The 12803-nt window shown below is 37.8% G+C and overlaps 1 protein-coding gene across 3 annotated transcripts in view; it reads right to left on the bottom strand.

Annotated features, from left to right (window-relative positions):
* The window catches only part of PRKCA (protein kinase C alpha), a 131543-nt gene that overhangs the window by 8506 nt on the left and 110234 nt on the right, over positions 1-12803 (bottom strand). For all 3 annotated transcript variants that reach the window (XM_069872543.1, XM_069872544.1, XM_069872545.1), the window contains 5 exons: positions 11602-11745; positions 10676-10849; positions 8222-8313; positions 6531-6593; positions 5880-6018 (listed from right to left, as the gene is read on the bottom strand). In XM_069872543.1, the coding sequence (XP_069728644.1) occupies positions 5880-6018; positions 6531-6593; positions 8222-8313; positions 10676-10849; positions 11602-11745 (612 nt within the window). The remainder of the gene's footprint in view (positions 1-5879; positions 6019-6530; positions 6594-8221; positions 8314-10675; positions 10850-11601; positions 11746-12803) is intronic.

The following is a 12803-nucleotide window of genomic DNA, read 5'->3' as shown; positions in this document are numbered from 1 at the left end:
TTAACTAACACCCACTCTCGTGACACATTAGATAAATAGCAACACGCAGAGACAAACTTATTTCCTTGAAAAAGCCCAGGAAGGCGATATTGAAATTCTCCCTCCAGGTGATCATTGGTTTCAGTGCAAGCTGGACTGCTTTGCAAATGCTACTCTAAACCTGTTTGTGTCTTTTGATACTCTGATACTTTGGGAAATGTGGCTCTTAGACCCTGGCTCTTGTGCATTTTAGGCAAAAGAGCACAAGGTATGAGACAAGGCAAAAATGTTAGCTATCCATTTGTGTCAAAGTTTGAAATAATGAGATTCACTTTACTTAAAGATTTATCAATAATTAAGCCTTTCCTTTCTTTTATCTTCTCTTCTTTCCTTTTAATATTTATTCTTTTTTCCGCTGTAAAAGGAACCAGAATTCAAGAAAAGAGCAAAACTGAAAAGCTCAGTTGCATTTTCCCAAGCTGCATGATTAATATACTCCTCATATGAAGCTAGATACCAGCTACACAAAAAAAGAAAGGGGTTTCTGCTGTTCAGCCTAATGGAAATGTGAAGTATTTCCAGTCTTCTGGGTTCACATCTGACTGACAAAGAAGCACAAATCGAGTTCTGACACTATGAGAGGCTGCAAGTACCAATAGCACACAGGTCCCCTTGTGTGTCACTTTCTTTAATCAAGGCCTCTTCAGAGATCAGTGTTAATTTATTTAAGAGATGCATTTGGACATGCTATAGAGGAGTTCTGAAGTCCAGACGGTCTCTCAGATCTCCTAAATAACTGTGAAGGGATACTGTGAATCATGGAGGGATGCAGAACATCCCAGCCACTGCCCATCCACATTGGGCAAGGCAGCATCAAAACCCCAATGTCTCCACTCCACTAGAAGTAGGGAACCAAGACAGTCACTACTTCGGATGGACTCACATTTTCCTCTTTGTATGAATTTTTTATTCTTTGTGAAACAAATTGCTAAGACAAGCACACATCACAGAGTTTTTTAGTTGCCTGAAAGAGAAGTTGAACCAGTAAGTTTTGTCGTTTCTTAGGAAAAGAGTGAGTCACTGGTTCAATAAAGCAAGACTGCCTGGCTACTAAATGAAATTACAGTCTCGATGTGAATACATGTTTTTCACTGGGATGGCAGCAGCACATGAATTAAAAGTTACTGCAATGTTTCTAAGTAAAAGACTGCAAAATCAGTCACACTTTGAAACACATTGCACAACCAGAGACAATAACAAGATTCTCAGCTGGAAGGTCCAACATAAAGGTAATCTTCATTACTGTCCTTTAGCAGTTATAAGGGCTTTAAAACATATACTTGGGACATTAATTTCCTATTACAGACATTGACATACTTGGTTACTCTCTTTTTCATTTCTATAACCAGTAAGTTCTCAGAGGTAGCTGGAATCAGTGTCGCTTCTTGCAAGACCACTTTCAAAATTTTATCCAGAAGAAATATTGGCCTTTACACACAGCAAATGATAAAATATTTCATCCTCAACCCTTCTCCAACAGTCTGTCCTTGCCTTATGGAAAAAGAGTATTAGATCAGAAAAAAAAAAAAGAAGGAATATTTTTCAGGAGGTCATTAACTTATGAGAGCAGAACATTTTGTACAACAAGTGCACTTCATGTAAGTGGTTTTGGTAGAAACAGTCTCTTTCAATTAGCAAATCAGAAAAAGAAAGATCCACAGCACTGAGAAAGAAAATGCTGCTACACCACTGTGGTTCTCAGCGTGCCAGTGATGTTGGTACAGGAGGCCACAGTCTACTTCTTACTATTGGGAAAGAGTTTGATGGAATTGTAGCGAAGAAACCTTTTAAATACAGCAATGCAATGCCATAAAATGAAAAATGTAACAAAGCATGGACTCAATGAGGCTGTTTGTTTATCCAGCAAGAGATGAGTCAAGATTCGGTTGTTCTCTAAGTAGCATTCTCGTCAACAAATGTAATCTGCCCCCAATTATATCTCCCTTTCTGAGAGAACATCAAGTAGAATCATCAAGAGACTGAATGAACACGAAAAAAGCTCTCACATTTAACTAACATATGGTGAAAGTCATTAAAATTTTTCTCTTATGTCATTGGCTAAAATATTTATTTGATGCCACATGTCAAGATCAGCAGAAGCATTTGACAAACAGAGCAGTGCCTCCTGTGAGCTGGCACACACCTCCCTTGCCTAAACCAGTCACATGCTGGAAGAGTGGGATTCGAGAAATAAAGATGGACATTAAGTTTCACTGGGACTGCAAAAGTCCCACTGCAGGACAGTCCAACTGCAAATGCAATGAAAACACTTTTTCATTGAACTTCCAGCAATGCAGGAAAAGTTGGTATTGTCAAGCTCTGCTGCTGTACACCAGAAGAAATTTTCCTTTAATACTAATTAAACACATCCAATTTGAATCACCAGCTCAATCCTGGTAAGAATATGATACAAGTGAAATCTAGAAAACGCTGTCTGCCACATTCATTCATCAACTTGTGTGTCATGCACAGAACCCAGTGGGTATAATCAAACATTGGGAGCTATTCAAAGCATCAATTGAAATATGTAAACAAGACGAAAGAACACTCACTTCAAGGAAGGAATTACATGTGGGAGGAAGCAGATGAGTTTTCAATACACAGTCAAACATGCACTGGTAACAAAGTCAGCAAGTTCTAAATGTCGTATTTTCAGTAGCTCCCTCCTCCTCCTCCAGAAATCACCGTGTATTACCTACCAGCTGCTGCACTAAAGCCATCACTGGCTGCCTTGTAGCAGCTGCCAAAATCATGCTATCTGCATGTACAAATTTTGATAGTTTTTAGAACAAACAGGCGGACATTAGCATGAACTCCCACCTTGGTGCAGTATGCAAAGCAGACCCACAGAGCAGTGAGGGTGTTCACGTTCCTAGAAATGAAGACCTATATCCTCCCTCCACCTATGATGTCTGCTTTTTACTGGCCAAGGAGGAATGGAAAGTTGATAGGACCCTTCCCTTCTCCTCCTTCTCAAGCATTTAATTTAAATGATTGCCTTTTTCATCTTCTTTAGCATTTCAAAATATCCTATTTTACCCATCTATTACTGTATTTTAAGAGCTCTGCCTTTTCAGGTTCCGTGGATTCAAGAGCTCAGAAAGACCTCAGAGGAAATTTCTCTCATCAAGCCAAACTGGCAGAGGATTTTTTTTTTTATATCTTTTTGCCTCTAAGGAAGGCACGGTTAAGAGCAGGACACGGAGATTAATATCAGCAATTTGCAGGAATGTTTAGATCATTGCAGCTTGCAGCTGGTAGCCAGTTGGGATGAAAAGAATATATCCCAGAGGCAAAAGAAAGTCTTTTGTGAACATATCTTATGTCTACTGGAAAAGTAAGAACTTAGTTATTAAAAGAAATAAATATTACTAGGACAAGAAACAGTAAAATGTACAGCTCCCAAACTTCTGTAATACCTACTAGGCTCTCATAATCCTGGCAACTGCAAAGTTAGTACTTAGGGGTTTGAGCCTACAAGATGGTGGAGAAGGGAAAGAAGAGTTTCCAATTTAAATGCTTCAGGAATTCAGAATCAGTGCTCTAGCTGCTCTGGGGATGCTGATGGTGGGGTTCAGCAGTGCATCACAGGCAGAGGGCTGTGCTGGCAGAATCCCTTCCTGCTAATCCTCTTGACGTCCATCTCCTTCTGTCTCTCTTGACTGGTCAAGGAAATACAAAGCATGAATTGATTTCATGGCTATTTTACTATTCTGACCATAAATATTTAAGTTCAGCATAAATAAATATTCTTTACTAGGTAGGTATTCTTTCCTCGGAACCTTCTCTTCTCCAGGCTGAGAACCAACTCTCTCAGCTTGTCCTTGGATGGGAGGTGCTCCTGCATTCCTGCCTGGAGACTGCACGTGTGAAGCCAGCTGAGATGTCCCTGTAGGGTCCTTCCAAATGTGGCATCTTTGAACCAGGTGTCTGGGGTGTTCACAGAGAGACAGCACAAGCTTCTCCAGACCCCACTACAGTCACAATATTACTTCCCAAATATTGATGAAAAAAGGCTAGGTGAGAGTGCCACACACTCGCAGGACTACTCTACTCTAGATACCTTCAACAGTTTATTTACATTTAGCTCATCCACCTCCATCCATCAGAGAATGGCATTGTGCAAAAGCACCCTTACTATAATCTCTTATAAATCTTAGCCCATGGAAAAAAGCTGAAAAGCTCCTGCAAACAAAACACGTACCTGTCTTTGACGTTCACTACAGACCTAGTTAGCAATTTGTCAGTCACAACAATGTTTTCAGCAACTAAAGAAAATCAGCCAACTAGGAGATAAAAATCTGTTTGTAAGATAATAAAAAGACTGATTTCCTAGGTTTTGGTAAAAGGTTTATTTATTTCTTTACATGAAAGTTCCAAATAAGAAAGTGATTCCAACACTGACCCATATTGAGCATTTTGGCAGACTACATGTTCTTTGGTATTAACTGGCACAAGACTCTTGCCACAGAAAGGACACATTTAATTTGTAATATTGGCTTCGTTTATGTTTTGACAGAAGAAAATGAAATACTGCTCTGGTTGTCCTGATATCCTGCTGCAAGCAACAGTAACGTGTGAAAAACAGGTTTTTATAAGACACAATATTTCACTCTGAAAAGCATGAATTAGCAACTGGAAAAAACTGAACTATTTTTCATTCCAATTTCACGGAGATGACAAAATTCACCTTAGACACTAATTTACTTGTCCATGTATAAATCTCCCATATTCCAACAAACATTCAATTACAGCCAGAAATGTTTCAGCCAGAGCTGCCTCTTGCCCAGCAGTCAGTGAAACATTGAGTATTTTGGATCAGGACACAGCCTCTTGCATTGAATTTGCAGCCAAACAAATCAAGACTCTTTAGAGCTCAGTATGCACAAATACCACATTTTAATATTCATATAGTTGAATCATTTCCAAATCACCACATGTGCTTGTTTTTAATGTTTTATACCTAAACTATTGAAATACAAATCATTGAGACAAAAAAATTCTTAACTCCAAGCTTGTGCTTTAAAGGAGAACTGTGTTTCTCATGATCAAATTTTTTATTTTAGACTCCCCTGCAGTAAGTTTGTGCTTGAATGTGATTTTCAGTGCCTTGAATCACCAAGATTCAATCACCTGGAATCACCAAGTCACAGAAAACTCAAGGCAAATTATGTATTTATTACATCAACTCCATTCAAGCCCTGATCTTGTAGCTTAGTTGAGGCTTTCAATGATCAGAGCTTTCATGAGATTAAACGCAGTAACTCGTGACACCTGGGTACCACTTGTAAAACACAGCTTGCAAAAGATTACAGTGGTTTCATATGGAGGTCAGCGAAAAGCTTCAAGACCTCATGAGTCCCTTACCAAAAATCAATGAGAGGTTCACGATTTCCTGAAAATGCCGAACAATCCTTCAAATATATGTATTTTGGCAGCTGTGTCAACCTCTGGAGAAATACATTAAAGCAGCTACATTTGCTCCTAATAAAATGTTTGCTGACCTCATCAACAGCCTCAGTGACACCCATGAAGTCTCTATGGCTTCACAAATCGAAGCAAAAAGTTTATTATAACAACATTTCCAGGCTACAAATTTAAAATCACAAGGTGACCATCCTGCTGTTTTAGTTCCTAGTGTAAACAAAATCAGAAGCACTGATCCAATAAAAAGTTATGGTTTTTTATCAACTGATAATATTGTATTAGTTCAATAGTATAAATGGTACCATTTACAGAGTATCCAGAGTGACAGCTACCAATACTTGGTGGTGGGAGATGTGCGTAGTGACAACTTTAATTTCAGAGACTAAAAGGTTCTTGAAATGGTAAATATTTACCTCTGGTGCAATGTAGTCTGGAGTGCCACAGAAGGTCCTGGTTGTTACTCCATCTAACATATGTTCTTTGCACATTCCAAAATCAGCAATTTTAATGTGTCCTTCTGAATCCAACATCACATTATCTAATTTCAGATCTCTATGAAGAATCACAGTAATTTAATGTTAATGTTTAGGATCGACTAGGGCCAACTTACCTACTTCTGAGTCTAGGTGAGGAATCTGTGTAGCTATTTTGGGGGCAGAGCTGCGCATGTGGGGCAGCCTGAAGTCTGGATGGAGCCAGGCACCTCAATGCAGACACGTAAGAATAACCATTAGCCCTGAAACTGGACAGTTAATCAAGGCAGATGTATATGACCATGAGCACAATTACACTGAGGCTTCTGAATGTGTACAACTACCAAACATCACAAAGGAATGCACAAGACCATGTTTTACATTTTCAAGAGCTTCTAGTTGCGTTGGGCAGAGCATAGATATCAAAAAAGGTCAAGTAAAGCAAGTGTATCAGAACCAACACAACGAAAAGAACAATACAGCGATTGCTTTTTATAAAATGTTGTAGAAAAGCACTGGAATTTTAAAGAAGCTGATGCTTTTGGGTTTTTAAAAATAGTTCAGAAACTACTTATGTCAGATTATACTCACCTATAAATAATCCCTCTGTTATGGAGAAAAAATAAACCAACTGAGATCTCAGCTGCATAGAACCTGTGTGAAAAAAACCCAACAGATTTCTTATTGCCTCTTGATTTCCTTCTAACAAAATATTTTGTAAATGCATCATGGCAAAGAATGATAATTTTATACCATATACAGCGTATAATATATACTGTGTGTATGTAAAGTACAGAAATACATATCACTGATAAGATAAAAGATACTTACTTCAATTTGACTTTCACAGACATTTTTTTGGGTATTTGGTGATAAAATAATGCAGAATTAGGAAAAAAATATTGAAAATGTGTCCCTAGACCACAAAAAATGGTGCAGCTGGAGCACAGCATTTAACTGCACTGATCAGAATCTGCCTGCAAAGGTCAGTATCTCTGCATATCAATGCTGAATTCAGGATGCAGCTCAATTTACATTGCAATTCATACGGCATGAAATAATTTGCAGAAATAGTATTCCTTTATACAGGCTGTTAATGGATTAATTACATAAAGCTAATTAAAATGATTACCATATAAAATATAATTGCTGAACGTAGTTAAAGGATATACAACATTGATGGATGTTTGAAGCCAGTTGCCGTGGAACTGTGCAAACTATATACATGAGGATTATTTAAAGATTACATTAATTTTCAGGCTAGGAAAGGAAAGCTTGGCTCTCAAAACACTTGATTAGAGGTGTTCGTGAATGCTTGTGCTGGAATACACTCCACAGGCATAAGCTGTCAAAAAGTACCACAGTTTGCAACGGGTGTTGGCAAGTTACATTAGCTGGGAGTCAGAGATGATCTCACACCATCTAGCTTTTATTTAACAAGTTGTTGAAATGTTGCTTTATATCTCAACTACTTATATTTAGGAGACCTCTCATTTAAACAAGCCCTGATGATTTAAACGAGCCCTGATGAAATGAGAAATTATTTTAGCTGACTTCTTAACACAGTTGGTCACACTTGATTTTAAAGTTTTATTGGTAAATCATTTATGAAACACTAATAAATGGTGATGAGATGTTATAAGCATGACTAAAATGATACTGATGGATCTATTCACGTTTGAAAGTGATACAGATCATTATCGGTTGCTCACTGATAAACCAGATGTACAATTACCTAAAGGGGATCATGCATATAAACAACTTCTAATCACTTAACTCCGCACAAATAAAACCTCTATAAAAAAGCAGGAGCACAGAAATTCTTCTAAACTACACATTGTATTTGTCTTGTGCAAACTATAATTATATTGCAATGCTGAGTCTATTTGTATGGCCTTTCCCTATACCATTAATTCAGACTGAAATGTTCTACTCTTCTTTTATATTCGCTTTTAAAAACAACATCAGAATACCAAGTAACATCTTTAATTTCCTGTTGCCTTGTTTAAATTCTTGTCACTGTTAAAGTAGGCATCGCACGCCTTTGTTCGTGCTAAGTTTTTGAATAAAAAGGCAGAGCCACCTTTGGTCTGCGTGTGCAAACAATATTTTCAAAATGAACTTCAGCTTTTGGGCCTTAAAAACAACCAGAACAGGCCAGTCTAGATTTCATACTGAACCTGGGAAGGTGCTGATAGACAGTGGGATAGGTAAACCTAATCTTCTAAAAGTGTACAATTAAGATGATGACATGATTTAAGTATATAAACATGAACACTCACACTGCTTGCGGCTCCTTAAATTTTCCTACTTGCTGAATGTGATACATGAGATCACCACCATTCACATACTCCATAACAAAATATAGACGGTCCTAGGATAAATACATAAATTAAAGATGCACATAAATACATTACAGAAAACATTAGATATGCATTGATCAGCCAAAAAAATGTCACTAATATGTTATTATAAAGCTTTTAAGATTATTAGGACTGGTTGTACATTCTGGCAAAGTTGATGGATCGGGAAATGGAAGTGGAATGTTTTGTAAAAGCAGCAAGAGTAAATGATGAGATCTGTCTAGATTTGCCAATTCTAGTGATGCATTGTTATATATTATTTGTCTGCAGTGGTCTCCATAATTATTCACATATAGTTCTGCCTAGAAAATCTATCTTTCTGAAAATAAAATGGCCACCTCCCATTGAAAATACTGGTGGACAACACTATGGAAAGCAAATTTCTTTTTGCAGTTATAACATAATCCAGATAGCATGTAAGATGCATTAACACACTTCCTCCCAGTTATGAAAGACTGATTTTCCTTTATTTTTTTTGGACAGAATCAATATCCTGAAGTATTTGCAGAAAAGTTCTGATTCAATATTCTGATGGGAAAGAGACTCATTACTAAGATGCTCCATTTCAGTCTCTACTCCCCTGCCCTCCTTCAGGAGCACTGATTAAAAAAGCAAGGCTCTAATTGTCCACTTATTTCAGAACATTAACATACATTTAAAGGCTGTGATTTCCTAAATTGGGTCCAACAGACAAGCCATAGGCAAAGTGTTTAATTGCCCTGATCAGATTTATAACATTTAGTTTTTCGTATGAACTGTCTTATGGTAAAATCCATGGCAACAGAAGCCTGCAGCTAAAAGCATTAAGAAAAAAATAATTTTTCCTATGGTCACACAATTTATGGCTTTTCTTCTCCTTCATATACGATTTCTCATTTTTGTAGCTAATATCGATCCTTCAGACTATTTCATAGCACCAAATGCAAACCACTCAACTCTTAGGAAATCATTAGGTAAATTAGGCGAAGGTGGTTAGTGATTCAGTTAGGCCTTCATGTAGCTCCATTTCTCCTGTACATGATAAAACATAAAAATTATACAGTAAATACTTAAAAACTCCAACTTTTTTCCTCCATTCCTCTCAGCCTGAAAATATTAGACATTTCTGGTTTTAAGACTTCAATTCAAAATGTAGTTGCAAAAGAAAGACAAGGTTAAACCAAGTGGTTTTTCTCTTACTCATGACACTATGTAACTTCATTAGTCACCAAAAAGCTTAAAGATATAGAATTAGAGGGCAATAGAAATCTATTTCTCACCAGGACCTCTCATTACAACAACCTTGATAATTGCAAGCAGAGGCAGAAAAAATATTTTGAAAAACAAGAATTAGCAAGTGCAATGGTTTCCCGATTCAGATTTTATTGAGATTAATTATTTCCACAAATCAGTTGTATTCAGGCCATTTTCTGCTCAGAGATCTGTAGGCACTAAACAACATTTGAAAATGCCTCTAACAACACAGACAATCACGCTGTGAAACGGTGACAGGATGACGTGGCTTGTTTGTGGAATATTCCAACTAATTGCCTGTTTGTTCCTTTGCTTTTAGATTCAGAACCATCAACAATGTAAGAGGTAAAAGATACGGAATAGTCAAGTGGCAAATCAACATATGCCCTTTCACCACCTCATCACGGTACAATCCTCCTCTGGGGTACTAGGTTCAAGGCTACTCTCATAAGGTGGCTACAAAGTGAGAGAAGAAGAGCCTTGATTTATTGTGAATGAAGACCTCTACGTAGCTTGGAATGTTTGGACCCAGTTCACTAGCGGCAGGGTGTATCCATGCCCACTCCAAACACCAAAAGTGCACTGAGCACCAACTCTCTACCATGCAACTTTTCAAGAATCCAGAATCGTGTTGCTGGATTGCTGGATTCATCCTGCAGTCTGTCTCTAGGAGATATTTTGCAATGTGATGGGGAAACGTTTGCTTCATGTATTTATAGAGAAGGAAGGAAAAACCCCTTTCTTCTGTACCAGGAAACTAATTAAGTCCATCAAACATGACTAATCATCTCACAATCTAATAACAGCCATTAAGACTTCTCACGTACTATCCTCAGATCCTTAGAAATATTTAGGAACCTTTGGGAATCTGGGCTTAAGGCTCTGACTTAGCAAAGCATGCATTATTAGATTTATAAATTGCCATGCTGACCTGCTTTAATTACTGCATGAAGAAAAATATTTAACCCTAGGTTTTATGTTTAAAATACATGGGGCACTTACATGGGGTATCTCTTACTTTGCAATTTCCTATGTGCAGATGAGTAGTTTGGATAATAATAAAGGTTATTGAGCTGATAAAATCCATGACAATATAGTATGGAAAACACCAGGGTGGCAAGAAAGGCAGAGCTCACGTACAACTGTTTGGAAACAAGAGTGAAGCTGCGTCAGGAACGGTGGTTTATCTTGCAGCGCCAGGACTCGCTTCTCAACCATTGTACATTCAACATCATCATCCTGAATCACCACGTCTTTTTTCAGTATTTTGATTGCATACAGTTCCTCTGTGCCCTTCCTGTCTGCCAGCATCACCTGCACAAAGAGAAACAGCAGGGTGAAAACCCTCCTACCTGCCAAGGAGGGAAGGTGACTCATATGCCAGAAGATTTGTATAGATGGCAATCCAGCTATTCCTTTTACTGGTATAGACTAACTTGATCAAAACTCAAAAAATATTATCGTTACTCACCCACTGCAATGAGCTGTACCAGTCATTTCAGACAAACCCTGTGCCAAACCCCTCTGGTTAATCACAGGAACACTGCCAAGGGCTGATAAAATGTTAAGTCCCAGGGGACTTCTTCAGTAAAGGGCACTTTACCATATAAGTGGTTGTTCAAATAGACAGAAAAATAGCAGTCCTTTCTTCAACTAACAGATTTCAAATATACATATACAGTATTCCTGTTTTTTCCCCAATATTCAGCCTTACCAATGTTGGTGACTTCCAGAACTGGCAGAGTGACCTAGGTAGCAAAGCCAGAAAAGTAGACTTAATTTCCTTGAAACTGCCAAGAAGTGAGGATCTAAAAATCAGCAACTGTTTCTTACACCCTGCCCAACAGCCTGAAGGGTTTTTTTATTTTTTTTTTTTCAAGACAACGGCCAACCATGAGTGAAGCCTGCTCGTCCTGAGGGAATCGCCCTACTCCACGTTAAGCAATCCTCCCTCAAAAACGCACATCCTTTTGACTCTGGATTTCGCTTCTTAGAGAATTATTTATTCTTTCTTCCTCAAGAAAGAAAAAAAGAATGAGAGAGGAATAATTATCAAGAATTCCTACCTTCCCAAAGCTCCCCTTTCCAAGGACCATAAGGAAGTTGAAATCTGTCAGCTTCACCCTGTCCAGATTGTTGGATGGCACAGTTGAGTTCTTGTCTTCTGTTGGAGTAATGACTTTGTTACCAGCTGGCCCAAGTTTGGCTTTCTGAAGAACATACACATACATACACACACAAAAACAGGAAAGTAAGAAGAGTAGCCCGTTTCCTTGGCAGAACGGATCACTGGGTGAAGGTCAGAATTGGAGATGACCGTATTTGAGGTGGCATTCCCAGGAGAAAGGCTGCATAACAAAATTTGCACAGACACAACTTCAAAGACTCATTCCAACATTACTCTTGACATTATTGAGTGAATTCAAGTGGAAAACTGTGTTCACGTACAACCAGATAAAAGCAGATATACTTATCTGGTCAGAAGAGCAAAACCAAAGCAAAACCAAAGCCAAAGGAAAAAAGAAAACCACATATTTTCATGCCAAAAGCAGGCTTATCAGCTGTTCTTGTTTTGAAATATAAAAAATGGTTTTCAAAAATATCATGCTATAATCTACATAGGGCATTTTAGGATATAAACAGTCTCTTCAATACATTCTCTTAAAAATGTAATTTTTAAAGTCACTGCATAGCAAGAGTTAGGAATTCTTTGACATGCATTAAGAAAAATAACCTACATAAAAAAACCCCAAAACGCATGAGAATTAATGCAGATGAACATGGTCACTTTCAAACTAGCAGTGTAATCAACTTTGATTTTCAATCAAGGGCTGATCTGGAAAACGGAGGATGAAAATTATTACATACAAAGGCTCTGCCTTGGCAAGACAGTCTGGTTTGCAGAAGGTTGCAATAGTCTCAGTATTTCACACAAGACACCACATAATTGCTCAAGTAAGCTGCATTTCAAATGTCAAAGTTAATAGAAGAGAAAAAAAGTAAGACTCACCAAAAGATAATGCAGGCCACAACATAATATCCCTCTTTTTATTCTCAAAATAATCCCATACACCAGCAGAAGCAAAGCCAAGAGGTTTAATAATAGTTTGGGATCTAAGTGCTTTCCCCCATCTATCTAGTGTGCTGATCTGCTAAATAACCTCTAATAACGTTAATTTACTTTGTGCCATTGAAATATGCTTTGACATTTCAGGGTAACTACTTTTCTCACTGAACCACAAAAGGACAGTATTTGCATATTATCACT

This window comes from Phaenicophaeus curvirostris, chromosome 19 (assembly GCF_032191515.1).
Source record: "Phaenicophaeus curvirostris isolate KB17595 chromosome 19, BPBGC_Pcur_1.0, whole genome shotgun sequence".
NCBI lineage: Eukaryota > Metazoa > Chordata > Aves > Cuculiformes > Cuculidae > Phaenicophaeus > Phaenicophaeus curvirostris.
This window is presented reverse-complemented; position numbering and strand designations above follow the sequence as displayed.